Below are 26,143 nucleotides of genomic sequence, written 5' to 3'. Positions count from 1 at the left end.
CACATTTTTTTAATCATTATTGAATGTCGGCCGAAGCGCCGTTAGGCTAACGCTTGGGAAACGCGTGCTTAGCGAAGCGCTGCGGGTGCGGGTGCGGGTGCGGGTGCGGGTGCGGGTGCGGGTGCGGGTGCGGGTGCGGGTGCGGGTGCGGCAGCGGCCCCGCCGCGGGCTGGCCGGGCGTTGGCGGCCTCATTCCCGCCGCAGCGCCCGCACGTGAGGGGCCGGGGCGGGCCCGCGGAGCGCGGCCGGCCCGCGCGCCCATTGGCTGCCGACCGGCACACGTGACCCGCCGGCAGCTGCACGTGCGGCTGTATTGAGGGGTGTCGGCCGCGGCCACCATCTTCTCTCGGTGCGCACCCGTGGATACCGTCGGGAGGAGGTAGGAGAGGGACTGGACGGTGCCCTTAGGGAAGCGGGAGGCTTTTCCACGGGAGGACCCCCAYCTCTTCCATCCCCACCGACGCAGTGCCCGGGTCGGGTGCGTTCACCCTCGCCGCAGGCACCGGCGGCGCGCTGTGCCGGCGCGTTTTGGTGCGGGGCGCCATTTTCTCCTGCATCCGGAGTCTGGCGGGGGCCAGGTGCTGATGTGTTCTGTGTCCTGCAAGCAGGTCTGGCAGTGCGCAGCATGATTGAAGAAGAYTGGAATGCGGAGATAGGGGATGAAACGTTACTCCCATCCCTTGAGAAGGTATGAGTGGRGTGGGGGGCGACTATTGTACTGGGTTATGTTTGCTTCTTTTCCGTTTCCTTTCTTCAGACAGTGTCYCCGCAACCTGTGTGACTGCTTGTAGTGGTGTCCGCTGTTACTGTGATTTTTGCAAATATGGTAGGCAGCCATACGAGTTCAATTACTGAAGAGAGGACTTTTTTTCTGCACCTGCAGTTTGCTTACTGCTGTTTTGTTCAGCTGGTGCAATTAGTGCTTATTGTGTGCTTACATGAGCTTGACATGTCAGCTGTGTTTAATGTGGTTTTTGATAACGTTCAGATGCAACAGTATGCCATTTACTATACTGAAATGCAATGAGCTGATGTGAGCAGAAGAGTGTGAAAGTCTGCATTACAGAAGGTGCAGAAGGCAACTTTTTTCAAGTGCATGACTTAGTAACTGTATTTGTATTTATGTATTTGCTAGGCCTGCAGTCATGATGTGCTTTTTTTTCTTTCTACAGGTTAACTTGCTTGAGGGACCAAATGACCCCTCGTCTGTATTCAGTCCAAGTGTAGACTCATTTGGTATGTGAAAAGCACTTTTGATTTATGTTTGGAAGAGTTGATGCATTGAGCATCGTACAAGATTAAAAGAAAATGCAGTATTTCTGTGATATTTTCATGTGATATTTTCAAGTAGTAGCAGCATCAAATTATGTAAAGAACATAATGAGTATGMTTTCCTATGCAGTAGCATATAACTTCTAATGATGGTTTTGAATTTTAACCTTACTATTTTTTTTTTAATTTTAGATACTGATGAATTTGCAAACACACGGGGTCAAGCAGTGAATAGTTTTGGTAGAGGAAGGAATTTTGCAGCCAAAGGTAACTTCCAGCTATTGTAATTCTAGTAGCTAATYGTGTATGATATATTAAGTTTTCCCATTCACCACTTTCCATCAGCAGGCAGGTTCAGCTCCATGAATATGGAGCTCTGTCATGCTTGGGAAGTCAAATGCCATCACTCTGAATGTCCTTCTCTTCCTCTTCCTTTCCCTGGTTTTATATGCTGAGCTTGATGCCGTATGGGTTGGGATCGACTTTCCTGGCTCTGTCCCATCCCACCTTGTGCTCCCTCACCCCTCTTGCTAGTGAGGTGGGGTGAGGAGAAGAAAAGACCCTAACTCAGTGTGTGCACTGCTAAACACTAACTCAAAACATCCCTTTATTATCAACACTGTTGCCAGAAAATCCAGAGCACAGCCCTGTGCCAGCTATTGTGGAGGAAATTGACTCTACCCCAGTCAAACCCAGCACAGTTTATTAAAAAAAAAAATCGACACCATTTCTGCATCTTTTGGGTTGAACCCCATTAGGGTGGGGAAATGCTAGACTTGTTTGAATGCAGGGCAACAATAACAAGCAGTTTTGCTGTAGGCTGTCCAGCACAAATTGTGAAGTAAGTTGCAGGTTGTATTTAAGGTCTGTTGTATTAATGGTTACTTAGGATACTGTTGATTRCATATGAGCCTTTAAGGTGTAATTTTTATATCTCTCTTTAATTGATGTGGAAAACCCAAGCTGACTGACCTACTGATACTCACACTAAATGTTGGTGAAGAAGAAGCCACCGATGCTATGCTAGTAGAACTTGATGGTGTCCTGTAACACATGATGCGATTTGTCATTACAGTATGAYAGAACGTATATTCAGCTGAAGAATGAGGACTGTGGAGTAAATTGTGATCTAAGCTGACTGTTTGGATCTTAGACAATACCTAAAACGTAACAGTCCAARATGAGGAATATCTTGTTTATGCATATGACTATTTATTTCCTTTTTTTCCATCAGGTTAGTGAATAAGGAAAGGGATTATAAATAAAATTCACTGYATACTTGTCACTGCCACCTGAATAAGCAGTTCTGAGTAATGAAAGAATAGAATTTGGTAGATCTGGAAGGCATGTTTTCAAGTCCTCACTTCATAGTAAGCAGCAGCTGTCAGTGCATCCTTATTCTATAGTACTAGATAAGGAAACTATGAGGGGACGAGTGCTGTCTGTTGCCCTTGAACCAGAAGTCTGAATTGATCTGCATACTTTCAAAAGAGTTGAAGTTAGTAACTTGTTTCACATATACGCATATGAAGTCAAATACTTAAAGATGCAATGTTTACATACTTCTTGAAATTGTACAGCTCTTGTGTTAGACTTCTTGGCAAAAAATATTTAGTGTCTTCATTGTTCTCATGTGTTTAGGCAAATGACTTAGTTACATGGAGCTTTTATGTGAAGTTATCAAACAAAGACTGAGACGAATAGTCACCTTGATGTGCTTGACCTGCACATCAGAATTAGGCAGACTTCACTTATTATGYACTATGCTGTACTGCAGGTTTTCAAGAAGCAAATGGAGAAGATGCTGTTACACAAAACAGAGGGTATAAAGGATTTGGACAAGGTGAGAGTAAGCTTTCTRCATTAACCAGTTTGTACAATGGCAGCATACATTTTTTTCTGGCTTTACTCACTCTCTGTGAACAAGCAGTCAAGAGTGAAAGCTATGAAAAGGCTTTTGTTCTTCAGCCAGGGAAAAGGCACTTCATCTGCCSATGCAAAAGTGGGCAAAGTGAGTTACTGTGTGCTTGGCTGTATTGCAGGTTTTCGAGAGAAAAATGCTGTAGATGGTGCTAGTACACAAAACAGAGGGTTTAAAGGATTTCGTGGWGGCTTTGGACAAGGTGAGAGTAGGTTTGGTGGTTGTTTTTTTTACATATTTACTCCTTTGTATGGGTGCAGTATATTTTTGGAAAATCTTCCTGGGTTTACTTCCTCCCTGAGAACTATCAGTATAAGGGTGAAAGTCATGATACTGCTTCTCTTCTTCAGCTAGGTAAAAGGCATTTAATCTGTATATGCATAATTAGGCAAACTAAGTTATTTTATGTTACTTTGTACTGCAGATTTTCAAGAAAAGAATGGAGAAGATGCTATTACACAAAACAGAGGGTATAAAGGGTTTCGTAGTGGCTTTGGACAAGGTAGGAATAAAGTTTTTATGTTGACTGGTTTGTGTGATGGCWACATACATTGGTCATTCTTTCTGGCTTTACTTGCTCCCTGAGAAACTAGCAATCGAGTGAAAGCTATGAAGTTGCTTCTTGTTCTTCAGCCAAAGAAAAGGCACTTGATCTGCACATGTAAAAGTGGGCAAAGTGAGTTATTGTTTGCTTGGCTGTATTGCAGGTTTTCAAGAAAGAAACTCTGTAGATGGTGCTAGTACACAAAACAGAGGATTTAAAGGATTTCGTGGTGGCTTTGGACAAGGTGAGTGTAGGTTTGGTGGTTTGTTTTTTTTTATACTGATTTTTTTTTGTATGGGTACAGTATATATTTGGTAAATCTTCCTGAGAACTACCAGGAAAGTAACTTCTTTACTTCCTCCTTGAGAACTACCGGCAAAAACTTGGAACTACTGACTGGTTCTGTTCTTTTRCTATATTGTGGAATATGAATGGTATCGTTAAAATAACAGTGTTTCTGGGTATAATGCAGTGTATGTTGGAGTTAATGAAGAATTTGTTGAGACTGTTGCACTGTTTTTTTGTTGCGGTAAATAGTACTGGCTTTAATTGTATATTTCGTTTTTCTAATGCGCATGTGATTTAGCAGAGGTGATCAAGCACTGCCTTCTTGTCAGTCATTTAGGCRAGCAGAGTAGTCACACGCGGCTATTTGAATGGGATTTAAAAGGTTCTAGGGAGCTCTAGTGACCAAGAGCGGGCAAACTGGGGCATGGCCCTCAGTGAGGGTGTGGCACAAGAAGTAGCAGGAGTGGGCAGTGAGTATAGGCAAATGCACGTGCACAGCAGGAGTGAGGCGTGTCAGTTCGTGTGGCAGTTTGTGCAGGTGGGGCRCAGCTACCCTCCTGGTGGTAGGTTGTGTGTTAAGGTGGGTGTGGTATTTGGACTGTGGGGTTTTTTTTGTTATTTTGTTTTCGTTCCCTCTTCCCCCCTCCTTCCCCAACTTTACTAGATCCAGTGATTTACAAATGGTCAGAAGTCATTACTGCTGTTGCCAGCAAGGGTGTGGTAACCCAGACAGAGCTCCCCCAAGAGCAGTGCAGCTGTCCAGGCCACTGGCTGCAGGGGCTCTCTGGGTATGGTGTTGGTACTAGAGGATGGGGCAAAAGAATCCTCCCTATGATATAAGCAGGTGAGTGATCTGCACTATCTGGGGGCAGAGCTTAAAGAAGTGATGGAAAGGCTGAGGARTCTTAGGGAAAGTGGACAAGAAACAGACTGGTCCAGTTACACCTTCCAACCTAAGAGAAGCTCAGGAGGCAGAGGAGCCCCACCCCTGTTGCCATCAGGCGTCCAGAGRAGACTTAGTACATAGGTGAGAATGGAAAGAGGTCCCTTCTTACGGAAGTAAAAAAATTTCCTTTGCAGCTCCCATCACCTTCCCAAGTGCCTTTACAGAGTAGATATGAGGCATTGGATCCAGAGGGTCAGGCAGATGATACTAAAGAAAAAAATCTGGCAGGAGGGTCTCCCAGTTAAGTCTGTCAGGTGGATCACAACCTCAAGTATTAAGAAGAAAGAAAAGCTAGTTGTACTGACTCCCTTCTAAGGGGAACYGAGGGCCTTGTGTGTGTTCACTGGACTCCCCTCACAGGTGCTTTCCTGGGGTCCAGGTGTAGGATATCACCAGGTATAGGATATCCTAGCCCTATTTGATTCAGCCCTCTGATTATTACCCACTGCTGGTTGTCCAGGTTTGCATGGAAGAGGTTGATAAGAAGGGCACCAGGGCAGTAAAAAAGGACTTCAAGGCTCTGGGTCAGTTGGTTGGCAGGAGCACAAATTATGTTCTGCTCGGTTACTTCAGTAGCAGAGAGGAATGAAAGGAGAAGRAGAGCCCACATTATCAATAAGTGGCTTAAGTGGCTGGTACTGTCAGTGGAATTTTATTTTTTATCATGAGGCAATTTTTATGACATCATGCCTGCTTGAGTCAGATTGGCTCAGTCTACCTAGTGAGGGCAAGAGGATTGTAGCCCAGAGTTGGCAGGGCTGATTAAGAGGGCTTTAAAGTAGGTTTGAAGGGAGATGGGGATGAAACCGGGCTTTCCACAGAGGGGCCCAAGCCGCAATCGGGAGTGAAATCAGCCCAGGTCAAGTGTGTGTACACAAATGCACATGATGTGGGTAACAAATGAGAGGAGCTGGAAGCTGTTGTACAGAAGGGAAGCTATGATGTAGTAGCTGTCATGGAAATGTGGGATAACTCACCACTGGAGTGCTGCAAGGGATGTTTGCTTGCTCTTCAGAAGGGACAGGCAGGGTAGAAGAGATAGAGGAGTTGCTTTGTATTTTAGAAAGGCTGTCAACACTGTAGAATTTAAGGTTAATGATGATAAGGTTGAGTGTTTATGGATAAGAGTCAGGATAGGGCCAAGAAGGCTGATATGATTGGAGTCTTACAGACTAACCAGGATGAAGTGGATGAATTATTCTGTAAACAGCTGGAGGATATTTCAAGATCACCAGCCCTTGTTCTTGTGGGAGACTTAACSTGCCAAGTAATCTGCTGGTAACTCAACGCAGTGAGAAGATGCAATCTAGGGGGTTCTTGGAGTGTATGTAGGACAGCTTCTTATTGCATCCATGTTGCATCCTGTTGAACTACAGGCCTGTCAGCCTGAGCTTTATACGTGGCAAGGTTATGGAACGTCATCTTGAGTGTGGTCACATGACACATACAGGATAGCTAAGGGATCGGACCCAGACAGCATGGACTTTGGAGGGGCGTGTCCTGCTTGGCCAGTGTGGTCTCTTTGTGRCCAGGTGACCCTCCTGGTGGATGAAGGGAGGGCTGTGGATGTTGTCTTCCTGGGCTTCAGCAAAGCCTTTGACACCACCTCGCATAGCATACTCCTGGGAAAGCTGTCTATCCATGGCTTGGACCATGTGCTGGGTTAAGATCTGGCTGGATAGTTGAGCCCAGACAGTTAGGAATGGTGCTGCACCCAGTTGATGAGCAGGCATTTGTTGTGTCCCACGGCAGGGTGCAACAGTGCTCTGTAGCGCCACAGGCTGGGGCAGAGTAGCTGGAGTGCAGCCAGGCAGAAAGGGACCTGACTGATGGCCAGCAGTGTGCCCACACGGCCARGGAGGCCAATGGCATTCTGGGCTGGATCAGCAACAGTGTGGCCAGCAGGACCAGGGCAATGATTGTTMCCTGTACTCGACACTGGTGACGCCACACCTTCAGTATTGTATCCTGTTTGGGACACGTCAGTTTAGGAAGGACATAGAGATCCTGGAGCATGTCCAGAGAAGAGCAACAGGGCTGGAATGGGGTCTGGAGCACAGGTCCTTTGGGGAGCAGTAGAGGGAGYTGTGGGTGTTCAGTGTTCAGCCTGGAGGAAAGGAGGCTCAGAGGAGACCTTATCACTCTACAACGGTCTGAAAGGAGATTATAGGCAGCTCAGGATAAGCATATTCTTCCAGGTAGCCAGTGATGGGAGAAGAGGATACAGTCTTTCGCATTGCAAGGGAGGTTTAGGCTGGACATTAGGAGGAAGTTCTTCACAGGAAGGATGATTGGTCATTGGAATGGACTGCTGAGGGTGGTGGTGGAGTCACTGTCCCTGGAGATGTTTAAGGAAAAGACTGGATGTTGCAGTTAAAGCTATGGTCYACTTGTCGAGATGGTGTTTCAGTCATAGGTTAAACTTGAAGATCTTAAGGGTTTTTTCCAACCTAGTTGAATCTGATTCTGGAATTTTATATCCTTTATGACCTGTGCTGTCACAGGTACTGAAGATGGGCAAAGGCACATACCTCAATCTGAAACTCCAGGTTTTAGAGAAAAAGGAGCACTTGCACGTGGTGGAGGTGAGACTTTTTAGTAGCTGTGGTAAAACTTTCAGATTTCCTCACTGATGAGTTGTGGCGATGTAGTTAGCTCGGATGGGGCTTTGAACCACCTGTTCTAGTTGGTGGCATCCCTGTCCATAATAGGCAGGTTGTAACTACGTGACTTTGAAGGTGCCTTCCAACCCACTGTTCTATGATTACTATGTATTTTCAAAAGTGCTCCTTGATATCTGAAGAGCAATTGATATGACTCTATTTGATCTCAAATTTTTTTGGTTTTTAAAGTGTTATAGTAGCAACATGATCATGCCAATACTTCTAGTGGACATGAACTTAATCCTTAATACGTTATAGTAATTCTTTTCTGTTAGAAAACAAGTTGCTTTTTTACACTATTTTTTGCAGCTTTTGGACTGAATCCCGTTATGGTAGGGGAATGCTAGACTTGTTGACTTGTTTAACTAAACAAGACAGCGGTGCTTTGATGCAGGGCACTGATGACAGTTTTGCTGTAGACTCTCCATCAGCATTGTGATGTAACTCAGAAGCTGAAGCTGTATTTAAGGTCTGCTGTGTTTATGGATAGTTAGGATACTGTCTTTTGCATGTGAACCTTTAAGATGTAATTTTTATTTATTTCATGATGTGGAAAAACCAAACTGACTGACACTGGTACACACCAAGTGTTGTTGGAGGAGAAGCCATACATATTGTGCTAGGAGAACTTCATAGTGTTGCGTAACAGTTGATACTTGTTACAATATGATAGACCAGTTGAATGCTTTCTGGCAAAAAAATACTTCTTGTCTTCATTTATTCGTATATTTAGGAAAATCAGTTATATTGTATATTTTCATGTGCATGAAATAAGGGCTGAGGAATAATTACTAGGTATACGGTGCTTGATCTAAACATCAAAMTTAGGCGAATTTCACTGACTGTGTGCTGTACTGTACTGCAGGTTTTCAAGAAAAGAATGGAGAAGATGCTATTACACAAAACAGAGGGTATAAAGGGTTTCGTGGTGGCTTTGGACAAGGTGGGAATAAAGTTTTTATGTTGACTGGTTTGTATGATGGCAGCATACATTGGTCATTCTTTCTGGCTTTACTTGCTCCCTGAGRAACTAGCAATCAAGAGTGAAAGCTATGAAGTTGCTTCTGTTCTTCAGCCAGAGAAACGGCATTTGATCTGCACATGTAAAAGTGGGCAGAGTGGGTTATTGTTTGCTTGGCTGTATTGCAGGTTTTCAAGAAAGAAACTCTGTAGATGGTGCTAGTACACAAAACAGAGGRTTTAAAGGATTTCGTGGTGGCTTTGGACAAGGTGAGTGTAGGTTTGGTGGGAGTTTTTTTTGGGTACTGATTTTTTTTTTTTGTATGGGTACAGTGTGTTTGGTGAAGCTTCCTGGGTTTACTTCCTCCCTGAGAATTACCAGTGCAAGGGTGAAAGCCATGAAGTGGCTTCTGTTCTTTTACTATATTGTGGAATATGAATGGTATCGTTAAAATAACAGTGTTTCTGGGTATAATGCAGTATATGTTGGAGTTAATGAAGAGCTTGTTGAGACTGTTGCATTGTGATTTGTTGGGATAAATAGTACTGGTTTTAGTTGTAATATTTCACTATACTAATTTTATACCTTATATSTGCTACATGTCTATTACTTACAGGTACTAAAGATGGACAAAGGGACATACCTCAGTCTGGAACTCCTGGCTCTAAAGAAAGAGGAACATCTGCAGATGGTGCAGGTTAGACTTTTTGGTAGCAGGAGTGAATTTTTCAGATTTCCTCATGGGTGTTTAATGGCAAAGCAGTTCCTTCCTAACTGCGAAATGCTGTCCCTTATTTTTCTCCCWGTTAAGAATCTTCTGCAAATGTTAGATATTCTTGGTTGATTACCTGCAAAAGACATGTTTGTAACTCRTTTGAATGTTAGTTATTGGATTTCCAAAGCTGTTGCATTCCACAGTTTTTTGTTTGTCTTGCTGCTACTGGTTGAGTTAATGCACAGTGAAGCAGAGGTGCTAGCTCCTAAATTGAAAGTAAGCCTTGTTTGGTCTAGAGAGTTGGTCTAGGCTTTTACTTTCTTCTGCCTTTCTTGAGGGGAAATATTTTATGTTTGTCAATGCTAACAAGTAATGTGTGTTRTTGTGACATACCACTTACTCCTGATTTAACTTCATTTTAATATTGGGTTGTTTTTATTTTATTGTTAGGGATTTTTCCTTTTTAGTCCCACTGTATTCCCGCTGTATTCTTTTGCTGCGATGCTACTTGGCTACTTATATGTTGTGCTGTCTAGAGCATAGTAATTCACAAAAGTACCAAATTAGGAATGGGATTAAACCAGTGTAATGGTCAGTGGGTGGCTGATATTCTCCATGTAAGAACATTTTTTGTGATACTTGTAAAAATATTTTCATTGTAGAAAAGATGGCTATATGGTTCTTTACTCAGAGGGTCATTTCCTGAGAGGCACTGAAACAGGTTGACCAGAGAGCTTGTGGATGCCTCATCCCTCAAAGTGTTTAAGGCCACGTTTGACGGGGCGTTGAGCAATGTAGTCTGGTGGAAAGTATCCCTCCTGTGGCACAGCGTTTGGAAATAGATGAACTATAACGTTTCTTCCAATCAAAACCACTCTGTGATCCAGTGATTAGTAAACATTTTTAGATATGATCATAATATCTGACAAACAGTTGATTTGCATCTATTTGACCTATTTCAACTTAATTTTTTCAGATTTTTAGTTCAAATAATGAATTTTAGGAATTGAAGTGTTTATAGTGGCAATATGCTAATACTCACAGTGGACTACTGCATCCTTAACACAGAATAGTAATTCCTTTTTCATGACCTTAGTATAAATTATTAGTGTGTTAAAGAGTGTTTTGGATGTTGGTATGCAATGGTTGCACCTATCTGTATGGAATTACATGTGGAAAGGGCATGCTTCAAAAAAAGTAGTTTGTTGCATGGGAAACATGTCCTTTTGTCGTACGAGCATGTGTCTGTYTGGATGATAAAGAAGAGCCTAGTTTAATATATGTGAATAGCTCTTGAAAGTGAGGTCCTTGTGAGATAGGGATACGAATTGGTCTTCATATGTAGGTAAATTTTAGGTCTAGTAGTGTAAAATAAAGTTCTAATAGAATGAATTTATGGAATTTTGTGCCTTCCTGAAAAGCGGTGGGAAATCCAAGTGACATCTCACTGAACTTATCTTTAATGGCTTCATACTTAAAATAGTTTTAACTTCTCTTGATACTGTTTGTGAACTTAAGTGTTTGTGTTCTTAAGGTCCAAGGGTGACTTACGTGCCGCCTCCTCCACCTGATGATGAACAAGCCATCTTTGCACGTTACCAGACAGGAATGAATTTTGACAAGTATGATGAAAACATTGTTGAAGTGTCAGGACTGGACCCTCCAGCAGCATTAATGGTTAGTGARCTGAGGAATCTCATAGTTTATATGRAATCATGATTTATAAAGATGTGTAGTGGTGTCAGCTGGTATTTGCAGCTAATGAAAATACTAACAAAAATACTGAGTCTTGATGACAGTTAGAAAGAGGTGCTGCCCATTCAAAAGATAAAAATTTGAATTCACAATATCACTGACAAACTACATAAATGGTGTAGAGAAAGTAATACTGGACCCATAGGAAGAAGAGTCATTAAATTGCATAAGAATACCTGTTTAGATATTGAAAGAAAGGTCTTTGGCAGCAGTTTCTGGGCAGGCTGGTATAGTTGTGTTACTGAAGTCAGTTACAAGGGGATCTTCAGAAATGTAAATGAACACCTGTTGGGGTAGTATTTAATTGGACAGAGAGGTGTTTCAAACTCATTTCTAGCCCTGTTCCASATGCCTGCAGTTTGTTGTTTAACATACAACATTTGTTTATATTGGGTGGCCAGTGTTTAAATAGAAAAAAGCTCTTTTTAGGGAAAACAATGAGAAATGCAGAGGCGTTCTCTGCACTGTAATACCTGTGTTGACAGAGAAGATGCAGAGGTGTTCTCCACATGTATCTTCTGAAAGGTGTTCCCACTGAAGTTAGRCTGAGCTTAGTCACCAGTGTTGCTTTTTGGTCTTGGCTAGGAATGTTGCTTTAGCTTACTGGTTTTAGCCCAGAGACTYTGTAGCTCCTGTATGAAATGAAATGTGAGAGTTTTAGTTTTTTCTCATAGCATGCTGTGTGAGTTTACCTGCTTGAATCTAGGTATATGGCTTCTGAGTAATTTTCTCTTAGAACTAATAGRACCAGCAGAAAGCCTTCACTGTCCTACAAGCAATGTTATTTGAATGGCATGAGCAGGTATTAGAGGTGTATGAGGTTTTTACCTGTAGAAGCCTTGGCAATCTAGATGGCTTGTGAGACTACTACTAAAGTTAACACTCTTTAGCAGCTGTATCTGTTATCGGTATCCTACGTAAGCATTTAATGTTTTAAATTCTTGACTTCTATGATTGTGTAATAATGGGTAATAATTTTTTCTCTTACAGAACTTTGCGGACACTAACATCTGTCATACTTTAACTGTGAACATTGCTAAAGCTGGATACTCTAAGCCTACTCCAGTGCAGAAGTACAGCATTCCTATCATACTGGCAGGACGGGATTTAATGGCATGTGCCCAGACAGGATCAGGAAAAACTGTAAGCATTTTGTGCAGTATTCATTCTGCTGAAAGTGTGTGACTGTGAGCTTTCAGGGGGATGACTCAGCCTTCCACATGTCAGATGCTTGATAGCTTGTTGTCTAATGATTTCACTTGCACAGCAATGGCACGTATCAAGCACAGGTACGAATGATGATAGGATTGTGGATTGTCCCATTTTGGGCTTTTTTCTTTATTTCACTAAACTAGTGTCTTGATACAGCAGGCCAACCTTTGAAGCTACAGCTGTTGATTCAGAAGTATAGGCAGGCAGTCCCAGAAACTGCTGATAAGAAACTGCTTCTGATTTAAGCAATTGAAAGTTTCGATTTCTTGTTACGTGGGCTTTTGTCTTGTTCAGGTTTTGGTGGTTTTTGTGGGTTGTTTTTTTTTGTTTGTTTTTTGGTGGTTAGTGGGGTGTTTTTTTTTGTTTTGTGGGTGTTGTTTTCGTTTTTGGGTTTCTTTGGGGCGTGGGTTTAAAAAATACTGTGAAAATTTTTCTAAAAATTATTATTTTTGTGCTATGAGATTTGTGTGCTTTGATTTTTTTTTTTCCCAAATTTATGGCAGATTGTAACTGTGTTGTGCAGTTTRTCATGCTTAGTTTTTGATTAAGTCTCAGCTGCTCCAGACTTTGGTTTAGTCATGGAACAGTGTTGAGAGTTGATACAAAGTTGGAAATTGTCTTAACTTTTTGCACTGTCTGTTGTACCCAAACCTAAGCATTGACAGCTGGTGGATGGGAATGTTTGGCGATGAAGTACAGTTTTTTGCTGTTCAGTTTAATGTAGAATCGTAAATTTTGTTAGTTTACTGGTTACTTCTTTCGAACGTCCATCTCTGTTTTCAGTAAGGGAACTGTCCAAAGCCTATGCTCCAAATACTCTGAATACTTTCAGGACTGCTGTACAATTTGTGGGTGACTAGGGAAGTAAGTGTGTTGGTGTGGTGCAGCTGTGTTGCAAATTGATCTGCCATTCTAGTAGTTTGAAGAATGGTAGTACAGGGTTACATTGCAGACCTACTGATGATAACCTAAAGCTCATTAAGTACACATTAAGGATGATTTTGCTCTTGGGTTACTTAATTGTCAAGATATGTCATCAATATAGGGAAAGTTAGCCACTGCATGATTGTGTTCCTGTGTTATTGGACTGTTAACATCCAGAGAGATATTTTCATACTGGCTAATAAGGAAAAATAAGCAAAAATGTTCATTGTACATTCAGGTCAATCATTTTGCAGTCTGTTTTTCTTGATCATGTGCACTATCATTCAAGCTTTAGGATTGATACAGGGATTTTGAAGTGACTGAGATGTTTGAGATGAAACAGCACAAATACTGCTGTTGTTTTTTCTCCCCCAGGCAGCCTTTCTTGTGCCAGTTGTGGCCCAAATGATGAGGGATGGTGTAACTGCTAGTAGCTTTAAAGAGCAGCAAGAACCAGAATGTATTATTACTGCCCCAACTAGAGAACTRGTAAATCAGATCTTCCTGGAAGCAAGAAAATTTGTGTATGGGTAAGYTTTTGCACTGTAACATGGTATTTTTTTTTGTTTGAATGATCAGTGCTTAATTTTTTCATAAATACTTGCAAATTTTTTTTTGTGCCAATCAAATTGAAAACACTTGAGTTTATTATTTTGTGCCAATCACATTATAAACACATGTTTGGATTATAATACTGCCTACTGGGTTTCTTACTATATGATGAGGGATTTAAGCGCCTAATCTTCCTGATATTGAGGTGGCTGAGTGGGTGCCTAATCTTCCTGATATTGGGTGGCTGAGTGGGAAGGCTTACTCCAGCTTGAAGAAGAGGTGAGTAAGTATTCAGCTTGTTGCTGATGAGAAGTGAACTTTGTTGAACGGGGTGTTAAAAAAATTTTCCTGTCTGGCCATGCAGGCACCATTCTGGCAGTCACTGTTGACACTGTTGACACCTTTGCAGTAGGGACTGCTAGTGAGCTGCTGRCTGCCCTGCTTGACTCCCTGCACACACTACTCACAGTCAGATGAGGTTTCCTCAGTGACTCGACCCCGGTTTTCCCATCGCAGGATCTCCGATCTCCATTTTCTTCAAGTGATTTCATTGTTGTGCAGCAGCATGTAATGACCCAAGCTGGATGTCCACTGAAGGGGCCCTGAGCAGCAGAGTCACTGGGCTTTTATATGCTCACAGTTAGTGTACCTAATATTCTGAGCTACAGAGTCTGAGTGTTGGGTCACCTAGCTAGTGATCCAGGTCCCTGTGCCCTTTTTTAAACAAAAGGTTAGTACGAATTCATGGTGTTTTGCTTGGGGCCCGGCCATTTCCTGCCACCCAAAGGTTAGTCTGCAGCTTGCACTGCACCTGCATCCGGAACTACCTGCACTGGATGTATTCAATATGAAGAAACTTACTGGCTTGCCTTATGTAATTTATGCTTGTTTTATTTTGATCTTGGCAAAATAYGGGTTTTAGCTAACTTTCAGTGATGGTTTCTAGTAACTGTTGACTTCCCTGTATTTCTGGTCTTGGATGGACATGTCATAGCTCAAAGAAACTCTGAGCTTTCAAAGCAGAACAAAAGGTTTAAACTTGTTATTAAGACCTTAGTGTTGTGTGAGAGTACATTCGTATTAGATTTGTCATTAATCTTTTCACTATTAAGTAATAGATTTTACCAGCGTACAGAAGAGAACTAAGCCTACTGTTTGTAACAGTTTGTTACTGTTTGGAGGTGGAATGCACTGCACCTGCAGTATCATTGCTGCAAAATCTTATGGGATAAATCATACTTACCTTTGTTCAAGCAGACTTACACTTGGAGGCTGGCTGTCTTCAGGAAGAATGGTCATGTTTGTCTATCTCTTACTAAATATGTTATCAAGACCAGTTTCTTAAGCTCTAAAATTAATAACTTGGTAGCAGATTCTGTTCATTATGCTGTTTTAAATTAGATAAAGATGATTTCACCATAAAATAGCTTTTGAATCTGGAAAGTTTCTGGACTTAGAGCTGGCCTGCCGTAAAAACAAGAATGAGTTAAACAGTGTCAGCATGTGAATCTTGTCTCTAAAGAATAGCATTCATATTGATCAGTTCAAATTTATGACCTTAMGCTCTTTGATTTAATTTGCAAATAGCAGTATGAAATATATTTGTTAATAGTGGATAAATACTGAAATTGTAGGATTCCAGTGCATTTCTGTTCTTGACTAAAGCTGTCTGAAAAGTTTTGATTTACTCTGGTAAAAATTTACCAGSTTTATCCGATCACCATTGTTGCATATGAAGCTGAATTGATGCCTTCAGGAAAAGACTATTTGAATTCGGATGTGAACACACTCATTGCATGCATGTAACAGTCTTTACAGAAGGTTATAAAGATGAGCTTGTAAACTTGCTTCACAGCTGCATAAGGTGKCTCTTGCTTAGAGAAGTGTTTTATTGCAGTAGATTATGATGGAGCTCTCCTTAGTAGCTCAAACCAAAAAGCTTAGTGGAAAGAATGCTGAGTAGTGTAGTCTGTGAGTGGATTTGCTGTCTAATCTTTGAGCCACACACTGTATGGCCAGAGTGATTAGCTACTTTACAAAGATTCCATGTATGTATTTTTTATGTTGCCCTTTTAAGGACTGCAGAGATTACTTCTGAAGCTCTAGAGGCATAGGTAGTGATTTTTATGCTTTTTCTAAGTATGCTGTATACAAAGGGACAAAGTCTTAACACCATTTTGGCTGTTACTGTTAGTAGGTCTCACTTAAAGGGAGATGGGCGAATACTGGTAAAATGTAGTGTGTGCTCCTAGCAAGCCACGTGGGCAGCCTCTGTTATGTATTTGTGAGGGGGAACTTAAAGSTTACTGTGAGTTTCTGGTTTTGAGACCTGATCTTGGACCAAGCTGTATGCTAAGRAGTTAAACCACTCTTAAACTAGTTTGTGGTAGATCTGATTATTTGTTATAAATTTTTGTGAAACAATACTGTTTGTATACTTACACAATCTAAAATTTTTCTACATAATAGAACTTGTATAAGGCCTGTTGTGATTTATGGAGGCACACAAACAGACCATTCGATTCGTCAGATAAAGCAAGGCTGTAATATACTGTGTGCCACTCCAGGAAGGCTTCTAGACTTCATTGGAAGAGGAAAGGTAAGATCTTAATGTAATCAGAATTCTCTGAATACTCTTACTTAAAAGATAAAATACTATTTCTCATTCTTTAAAATCAGTAGAAGTAGAGATTTGGTTTTCAGTGGCTCTATCACTTTGCTGCATTTGTACACACACTGAAATACAAGCAAGGTTTTCTTAGGCTGTCTAAATTCTATGAGGTTTTTGAAGGAGTAGCCTGMGTCTGTCTCTTCAGTTCCTTTCTGAGCCACCTCCACCTGGAAAATACCGTTTTAAATCAAGATAGCTGCAGTGGTCATGGCATTTTATAGCTTTAATATGTGGTACAGCTTCTCTTAGTTCTTGTGGAATATTCTATGGCAGGTCTTGACTTGATGTCTTGTTTGTCTTGCTTTAATAACTTTTAATCTGTCTATAACTATATTTTCATCCTGCTTGTATTCAAAATGCAAAAAACTCCAGCTTATGTAATACTATATTTGAATTTTTATTTTCCCAGTCATGGTAAATTAGTATTCAAATTGTTACATATTACAGTGATGACTCAGTGATGTTCACTGGTCAGATGAAGTTTGGAAAAGCACTTCTTGGTAATAAACTGGAGATTGACAACTGCAGAAAACCAAAGTGATAGTCTTGATCAGCAACAGTGAAGTTGTAATGTTCTTAATAATACTTTCCAACATATTTTTTTCAGAAAAAAAAAGTTTTTTGTGAATGTTTGAGGGTTATCTGAGAGAACCTTYCTAGAACTCAGGGCACAATTCCAAAACAGATGGATTGAAGTACAGTTGATTCCTAGGCCCTATCTGTTTACATTGCTGAACCAAATTCTGAAGCACTATTGTRTGTGTATGCTGTTAGAATTAGTGCCAGTGAAAAGGTTAGGTAGGGTTGAGATGTACATAAATCATAATGCTTTCATTTTTTATTAACTTGAAAGAAATAAGTGAAAGGTGGATTTTGGAAATTAGGGTATTTTGTAAGTGTGTATTGTCGGTGAACCAATAGTGTTTTTCTTTGACTGAAATATTTGCAGATCGGTTTGCATAATGTGAAATATTTGGTGTTAGATGAAGCAGACCGCATGCTTGATATGGGTTTTGGTGCCGATATGAAGAAGCTGGTATCTTTCCCAGACATGCCTCAAAAAAACAAACGCCAGACACTAATGTTTAGTGCCACTTTTCCTGAAGAAGTTCAGAGGTGAGTAGAATGAAAGCAGAAATATATCTGAAAATGTACTTGTATACGACTAAATATCTGAAGAATTAAGAACACTTCTTATTAAAAGCTTTATAATATTGAAGATGCTGAAAACTAYGGTATTAACATTGCTTGCTTAATTTAAGGGACTCTCAAGCATTAACTGATTAATTTAAGTGGAAACTCCAAAACAATTTAGAAAGTTGTTGAAAGGCTTTTAAATTCCACTTCTGCAGAACTCTTCCGTTCCTGATTGCTGGTTTCTTACTCCTCCCCCTCTACATCTGTGTAAGCTCAAAACCGTTGACATGCCGTTTCAGAAGCAGCATTGATAGCACTGTCTTCGGCTAAAGAGACATACCAGCAATTGATGTGGGTAATTGGTATTTATTTTCAATAGGTTTAAGCTTCCATGCATGGGTTTACGATGCATCTTACATTCTTACTACTCATTACTTTGAAATTCCTCTTTAAGTCTTCCACAAATGGTAGTATGATTGCTGAATAACGGAACAAAAGAACTAATTCCCTGCAGGTGGATGGAAACCATTTAGTATTTCTTCTGCTTTTGAAGACATTGGCATCTGAAAGCTCATTAAATCAGAGGAATCTAAACTTCAGTTGAAGCAGTGTGAATAATTTTGATGACCTTTGTGGCAGGGATACTTTTACAAAGTGTGTTGGTACTTCAGTGAGTCAAATCCTGAGAACTTGTTTTGGTCTTYGGAAAGGCTGAAAGACCCTTTTTGAAGCAGGTAGAAAACACTTGTCCTGAATGAAAGAGGGGAATAGTCTGCTTTCTCCCATTCAGTCAAATGATGCTGGCCACTGATGCAGAGATGCATCACTTTTCTTAAAAGCAGGACTTGCTCTTGTGGCTTTGGTTCCTTGTCAGGACTTTTTCTTAGRGTTCTTTATATGGAAAAATAATCTTACAGTGAACTAACTATGACCTTGTTTGCTCAGCTGGTAATCAAGCATTCACATGATACTGTACACAAATATAGTTTGTGTTTGTTCCATGTGTTTACCTGTTTCTGCAGGAATGTGGTCTCACTTCTCTGTATCCTGGGGGAAGACTAGGCATGTGTATCTTGCTATATGATACACTGTGTGCTCTGATTAGCTCAGATTTTGTGTTTGAAAGAAGAATGTGGATCACTTTATCTCTAGGTCTRTTGGTATCATTGTGGTTTTGCTCATGCTTTTGCTATGTGTTTTTGATGCATACTGGGGGATGAATTAAAGGTGCTGCAACTACCAGCATATGAAAGGAGGAGATTCCTACTACTGTGAAAGACATTTGCTGTCTGCTTTTTTTAACAAAAAAACCCAAMAGATCTATGTTTCTGYAGTCAGTTCTGCAGGATTTACAAGWGTGGGTGGAAGATTTCAGAAACTTGAGTGCTTGGATCATGGTTTTTAATGCATAATAACATTAGAGTCATAGAAGCATTTAGGTTYGAAAAGACCCTTCAGCCTATTAAGACTAACCATTAAACCAGCACCAGCAAGTCAACCACTGAACCAATGCGCCAATTCTACATCTGCACATCTTTTAGTACCTACTGGGGTGGTGATTATACTGCTTTCTAGGCCAGCCTCGTTCAATGCTTGACAACTCTTTCAGTGAAWATTTTTTTTCCTAATAGCCAGTCTAAGCCTTCCCTGGTGCAGCTTTGAGACTGTTTTCTCTTGCCCCCTGTAACCTTTTGAAACTGAAATGCCTAAAGGTAATGTTTGCATTTTGGAGTTTGCATTTCTCTGGAGTCAGTTCATTCCTGGATTTAATGCTTTTCTGATGCAGAAGTTAGGAAAGCTAATGGTTTCCCCCATACTTTGCTACCAGGAGAGCTTTAAGCAGCATTTTAGTAGTACTGGATACAATGCTTTCTTTGTCCTGCACTTCTGTTGAGTGAATATAATCAGATTCAGTTTTAACATAATTTTTGGCTTTATACTTGAAATTTGTTTCTGCTGTTAAATAGACCTTTGATCTAATAGTAGAAGCTCATCCTGTACATGTGAGTTGAGAGAGCCATGCATTTTCTAGTTGACTGGACAACTTCGATTTAGTGTTTGAGGCTTTATAGCTCCTACTAAAAGGCTGTGGCTTAATCCCAGCTGGCCACTAAGTACTTAACAGCTGCTCACCTTGGAAGGCTACTCCAAGGTCTCCCTGAAGCCTTCTCTTCCCCAGGCTGAACAGCCCCATCTCTTGGTCAGCCTGTCTTCAAAGGAGAGGTGCTCCARCCCTGTCACCACGTTAGTCACCTCCACTGAACTCACTCAAAGATGTTTGCATCTTTCTTACGCTGGGGATCCCAGAGCTGGACACAGATGGGCTCTCACCATATCAGAGTAGAAGAGCAGAATCCCGTCCTTTTTCCTGCTGGCCATGCTGCTTTTGATGCAACCTGGGGCAAAATTGGCTTTCTGGGCTGCAAGTGCACTTCGCTGGATCATGTTCAATCTCGTACCCATCAGCACACCTGAGTCTTTCCCTTCCGGTCTAGTCTTCATTCATTCTCTGTCCAGCCTGTTCTTGTCTGGTTCTGACAGCTTGTGTAAAGGTTTTTTTTCTTCCTCTCTTTTATAAACCCCCTTTTAGGTACTGGAAGGCTGTAATAAGGTTATTCCTGGATGAAGGACTCTCTCTCCTCTCTTACCTTATCTTCATAGGAGAGGGGCTCTAGCCCTCTCATCATCATTGTGGCGTACTCTGGATCTGCTCTGACATGTCTGTCTTGAGCTAGAGATGCCACAGCTGGATACAATACTCCAGATGGGGTTTTACAAAGGCAGAGGTAAAATCTCTTGATCTGCTGGTCACATGTCATGCAGCTCAGGATGTGGTTTGTGCTCTGGACCCAAACAATGCAGACTCTTCTGTCTTACTAAATTTACGTAAGACCACGTGTATTATTCCTCACAAGATACAGGATAAAAATACTTGTTATAAGTGTTGCTTAAACATAAACAAAAGTACATGATTTTAAAGCAAAAATAATTACATAGTATGTTTCATGTTRCTCCATTTTGTCTCTTTTCCAGGCTAGCTGGTGAATTTTTGAAACCCGATTTTTTATTTGTTGTTGTCGGACGTGCAGGTGGAGCATGCAGTGATGTTCAACAAAATATTCTGGAAGTTTCTCAGTATTTCAAGAGGGATAAACTGATAGAAATTCTACACAGCATAGGTAACTTTCCTTCCTAGTTTAGAAGGGTAGTCAAAATTGCTTGGTTTAAAACTTATTTGAAAGGTCATGATTCTGTGATTTTATTGTGTGTTATGTGCTTTACAAGCCTACTGATGAAGTTTGAAGCAGAACTTGGAGAGCTGCAGGTTTTTAGGCGTATCTCTTTAGGGGTATTTGATAGAATCATAGGATAGTTTGGATTTGAAGTGGACTTGTAAATGTCATTGAATCTAGTCTGATGCCCAGTATTTGTCAGTGACTCATTTCTAAAGTACTAAGGCACAACCGTCCTAGGTGGCTTTCTGCTTTATAAAGTTAATTCTAATACTTAAGCATCTGGGGGGGGATTATCTCACAATTATAAGTGTATTAAAATTATTTTGTGAATGTTTGGGCCTGTATTTTATTAGTGTCTAGAAATGTTCAATTTTTGTTCTGTGTCTTAGTTTTGTGTCATGAGTTTTGGAATTGAAAAATGGTCTGTGGTACCTTGCTGTTCACTGCTCAGGATAATGTGCTGCTTTTAGCCGCATGCTGTGGAAAAGGAATGCATGCTTGTCACAGAGAGCAATGTTTCCTCCTTTTATATAGGAGAAAAATAGAATGTGTGTCTTTACGCAATTTCCATATTGATCTAGAAATTGATGGATTGAATTTATTTAGCTCAGAATAGGCAAGAAATTACAGTCATACTTTAAACATGTTATTCAAAATGTGTGCCTCTCTTAGGTGTTAATTTAGGTAGGTGCAACTCTAAATAGTGAAAAAGCACCATGTTTCAATCAGCAGTGGTTTTAAATTTCTGTTCAACATAGGTAATGAACGAACCCTGGTCTTTGTGGACACAAAGAAAAAAGCAGACTTCATTGCATGCTTTCTTTGTCAAGAAAACATACCAGCCACTAGTATCCATGGGTAAGTATTTTTAAAGTGAAAGTGACCTTAATACTGTATCTCATAAAAAATTTTAATTGAGAATTCATTTTTTGCCGTATCTGTGTAGTTTAGCTTGCCATGTGTTCTGSTAAGTGTCAGAATATCAAGGGTGAAGAAGGGCCAAAATGGTCTTAGCATGCAGGTACATTATGTTTGTGTGTATCCTGTAGCTGTTGGATTTATAGGTGTCTGAAAGCCGCACAACTTTTGAGATGATTCGGCTGTCCTTTCCTGGCAAGCCTGAATTACTAACCCACACCTCCTTGTATGGGAGAGGTTCTTGGTACATTTCTGTAGCATTAGTATTATAAGTTGAAGTGTACATTCAAAGAGAATAATTAGTTCTGTGGAAGCTGTTAAACTGCCATGAATAATACTAGTTTCTGATTCACTTTTTGAGTTGAAGTTAGGATAATTACACTTCTCTGGAATARTGGTCATACCAGGCTTCACTAAGTATCCCTTGTTAAGATCCTAAAGAGCACTGTTTAGCTTTCTAATTTGTTTTCTTACTTGGATAATAAAGAACATGAATGAAATTCTTATCCGCTGTAGTTAAGCACTGGATAATCTGTAAATATTCTTTATGCAAACCCCAGAGCAATTATAGTTTTCTTGTCATGATTATTAACAGAATACAAGTTCTGTACTGTTGACTGGCCGCACTTTTTAGTATTTCTGAATGTGCAGGAGTCTAGGTAGACTTTGCTGTTCTGGCTCCCTGCTACAAAGCTGTAGCAGAAGCACTTGTAATCAGTTAAACAAGTGGATTTTCTTAGAGGCAGTGAGTTTGATGCATAATTACCATCTGTCTTTGGAAACCTAAATTGCAAYGGAGACTGAAGTTAAAACAGTTGCTCTGTCTTGCTTCTCTTTAGTTAAAAATTCAGAAAACCTAAACTGGCAGTGTGTGAGTTGTTTGGATCTTCGTTTTGTGTCCATTATCCCTCTAAGAGCTTCTGTGCTTGAAGCATGGCATTTAAATTGTATCTTAAATAATGTTGTAGATTTTTGAGACATTCTAACCCTTGCTTTCTTTGTAGAGATAGAGAACAGAGAGAGAGAGAAATAGCTCTTCGGGATTTTCGTTCTGGAAAATGTCCAGTTCTTGTGGCAACTTCAGTGGCAGCAAGAGGTCTGGATATTGAAAGCGTTCAGCATGTTATTAATTTTGATCTTCCTTCCACCATTGAAGAGTATGTGCACCGAATTGGGCGAACTGGTCGTTGTGGAAATACAGGGAGAGCGGTTGGCTTCTTTGATAGCCATTCAGATGGCCATCTTGCACAACCTCTGGTTAAAGTGCTTTCAGATGTAAGTTTCAAATCTTAGTGCTCAACTTTTCCTGTTCTTTAAGATTTCACTGGAAGGTACTGTTAGTTCTTTCATACAGTTACAGAACTCTCAATATGAATTGGTAAAGCAGTCAGAATCTCTGAATTGGTTTTCCCAATTCCATAGGCTCAGCAGGAAGTTCCTGTTTGGTTGACAGAAGTTGCTTTTGAGGTTGAAGGAGGACGAATCCCAGTTAATACCCAAAAGGTAGGTCTGGAAATTACCTGAAAGTCTTGGATTTTAGAACTTTGTCTCAGTATGAAAGTGTCTTTAGTGGTATATATACAAATTTATCCCACGGAAACTGGGTTCTGACTGTAATTGTGTCCCATTTCTTAGTTGTGCATCTTCAGAGAATTACTGAAATTGATTTCAGTCAAGTTGCTTGATTGGGGCTCTTATGGTGTGGCCCTTTACTAGCTGCCTTAGCCTTGGTCTATGAAGTCAGTATTATTCTGGAAGAAAACATTGATGCAAACATACACAAAAGCTGTAGTTCAGAAATTTTTCTACTGCACACATAGGATGAGAGCAAATAGTTGCTGGTTATACAGTTATTGCTTGTTATGAATCACCCAGTCAAGTAATTTATTTGGAAATTTCAGCTAAGTATAGTTAGATAAATGCCCAAATCTGGTCAAAATTATTCTTAATGTCTGTGATTGGGAGAAGCCTTCTAGTCTCTTACTGTTGCTAATTTTAGGATTTAAATTCTGTGCTTACTATGATTTGAAAGCTTTTCCTTTATGTCTTGATTCCATAAGAACTTTATTGCATCTCGGTTACTTCCAATGTTACAAATGTACTTTCTTTGAGGCCATTGTGTAAGAACCGAGAAGAAAAATTCCTACAATGTCTGAAGCTTGAGTTCAAGCTCTGACTTTCCRTTGAATTCATGATCTTTTCCCATACAATAATTATTGAAAACATTGGGTGGTTTGGGTGTTTTTAATGCTGGCTAGTTCCCTTATTAGGTCTGAATAATTTGTGGAGGTTTTAATGAGATTTCAAAGTAACTTTGCTTCCTTCGTACACTTGAACAACTTTTGTGTGTTTGCATRAACCTTTTCTTGCAGTGTAATTCTTGACTCATTGGATCTTTGTTGTATATTCCTGTTTGAACTTTTTTTATTTTTGATTTTTTTATTAGATTGCTTTCAGAGGTGGATCTCGCTAGATTCGGGATGCGCATTTGGAAGCAGCCTTTGTGTTTGTGTCTCCCAGCATTTAATGAAATTTGTAATTTTTAAGTCCAAGTCTGTCMATGTCCTTTGCAACCTCTGTTACTGTATCTCGCTGTGACTCTTTGTCCAGAATAGAACAGATTTGCAGGTGAAATCTGCATGCTTGCATTGGGAGTACTGCCTTTAATATCACATATATATAGTGTGCTAATTCTTTTGAGTTTAAAATCATGAGGCTCTAATTTTTATGAGACCTCCTCATGTCAGTCTGACAGAAGTTCTGAATTTGTAATTAGCCCAATTTTTCACGAAAAGGCCATGTGACAATCAAATGATGAATTTGAAAGAGGAATCTGTTGGAGATATTTCCTGATTATTTTGAGGGAATCTTAAGAGATTTCTGAGCTTCATTCTTTTTTTCAAAGGAAAAGAATTTTACTGGGAAAGTAATGCAGACAGTCATTCTTAAATATGTAGTGGAGAAGGAASGTTTTTTCCCTGCAATTGTATGAAATGATTTGTGTTGGGTAAGAAAAGAAGTTGGGATGTGAACTGTGGGAAATGGCATTCCCACACTTGATAAAATCTGAGGTTCGTTAAACTGCAGTAGTTTCACACCACAGTCAAATACCTTGTGTATAGGAGGCTATTGATGAAAATGATGAAAACTTTCAGTTTATTGAAATTTATTGAAATTTTATTTATTTTCATTGAAAGAGATGCATGGAGAAAGCTAAAATTGTTTTGTGGTAACTTACCATTAAATGACTGGAAGTGTCAGTAATTCTAAACTAGACCTGTTGTGTTTCCTAGAATTACAGAAGCAAAGGCAACGTGAATGCAGGAGAAGTAGAGATGGAATACTCTGCAAGAGAAGTTGAGTCATGGGATTAAACTGCTTTATATCAAACTAGTTTGTGTTTCTGTTGTGCTGTAAGTCAAGTGTTGCATGAGAAGGCAATCTTGTGAAGACTAGTTTGGGAAAGAACTTTATGTAAGGGATTGTCTAAACTTAACTTGTTTCTTTTTTTGTAACATGCCAGTTAAAGTTTGAATCTTGCGTTACCATGATGTAAGGATCTGTTAAACAGCTCTTGAGCAGTTAATAAAAGTTTGAGACGTGCACTTGGATTGTTGCCTCTGTATCAGCTATTAGAAAAAGGYATATGTCATTGGAATTTCATGAACTGATACTTTGACATGTGTGGAACATTTGCATCTGCATATGGAACTAAAGGTCAGTGKCTACACCCACAACTTAGTGAAAATACATGCTTTTTACAGAACTGTCTGCAGAGAAGGATGGAACCCTGTGTTGCATTTAGTAGAATGTGTTTAGTTTTGCCTGACATAAATACATTTCTGCTATCTCTTGTGGAAAAGTTTGCTTTAGAACAAGCTTGGTGCCTTATATTTCAAAGATTTTCCTAGGCTTGCATAAGCTATAGGGGGTAAGCAGTCATTAACAGTTTTAGATTCCTGTAAAGTTGCTTTTTCTTTGAAATTTCTTTCCTTATCAATACAGTGTACTGCGAAGGTGTGTTGGGTCCCAACGGGAAAGGGCAAAGTCATTATGTTTTGTAATATCTTGCACAGCTGAACAAGTTTAAAAGCTTCTCGTGGCATGGCATTTCGCGTACAACGTTGAGCACTATTTCTCTTACACTCTTCCCAGTTAATCCAGGGAAGTAATACTTGTAACTTCTGCGTACAGGACTGAAGATTTAGTTAACCTTGTTAGTGAGAATCAGACCTGACTGGGCAGTACTAGGAATGTCTCATTCTGGACAAGTGGGTTGTAATTCTTTATATGACTATCTTCTCAAAACTATTTATCAAACACCTAGTTAGAGAAATTATTTTTGTAGACTGTAGTTTTGCTGCTATATATTATGCAAAAAGGATAAAGTCTTAATTGTGTATTTGGAAGTGAGTTGAAAGGATAGTA

The 26,143-nt window shown here is 40.1% G+C and overlaps 1 protein-coding gene across 1 annotated transcript; it reads left to right on the top strand.

The window, feature by feature from the left end:
• The first annotated feature begins 625 nt into the window (after nt 1-625).
• DDX4 (DEAD-box helicase 4) lies at nt 626-25,313 on the top strand. Its single transcript, XM_057389606.1, has 18 exons — nt 626-688; nt 1,173-1,236; nt 1,465-1,539; nt 3,050-3,121; nt 3,901-3,987; nt 8,500-8,577; nt 8,784-8,864; nt 9,212-9,292; nt 10,845-10,987; nt 12,056-12,208; nt 13,577-13,731; nt 16,223-16,352; nt 17,374-17,540; nt 20,595-20,740; nt 21,556-21,655; nt 22,720-22,990; nt 23,138-23,218; nt 25,009-25,313. The coding sequence occupies exons 1-18, from the start codon at nt 626-628 to the stop codon at nt 25,087-25,089; spliced, it is 2,028 nt and encodes a 675-aa protein (XP_057245589.1). The 3' UTR covers nt 25,090-25,313.
• The last annotated feature ends 830 nt before the right edge of the window (nt 25,314-26,143 follow it).

This window comes from Malurus melanocephalus, unplaced genomic scaffold (genome assembly GCF_030028575.1).
Source record: "Malurus melanocephalus ecotype Western Australia unplaced genomic scaffold, MMel_1.1 scaffold_18, whole genome shotgun sequence".
Taxonomy (NCBI): domain Eukaryota; kingdom Metazoa; phylum Chordata; class Aves; order Passeriformes; family Maluridae; genus Malurus; species Malurus melanocephalus.
The sequence above is the reverse complement of the archived record's forward strand: the minus strand, read 5'-3'. Positions and strand labels throughout refer to the sequence as shown.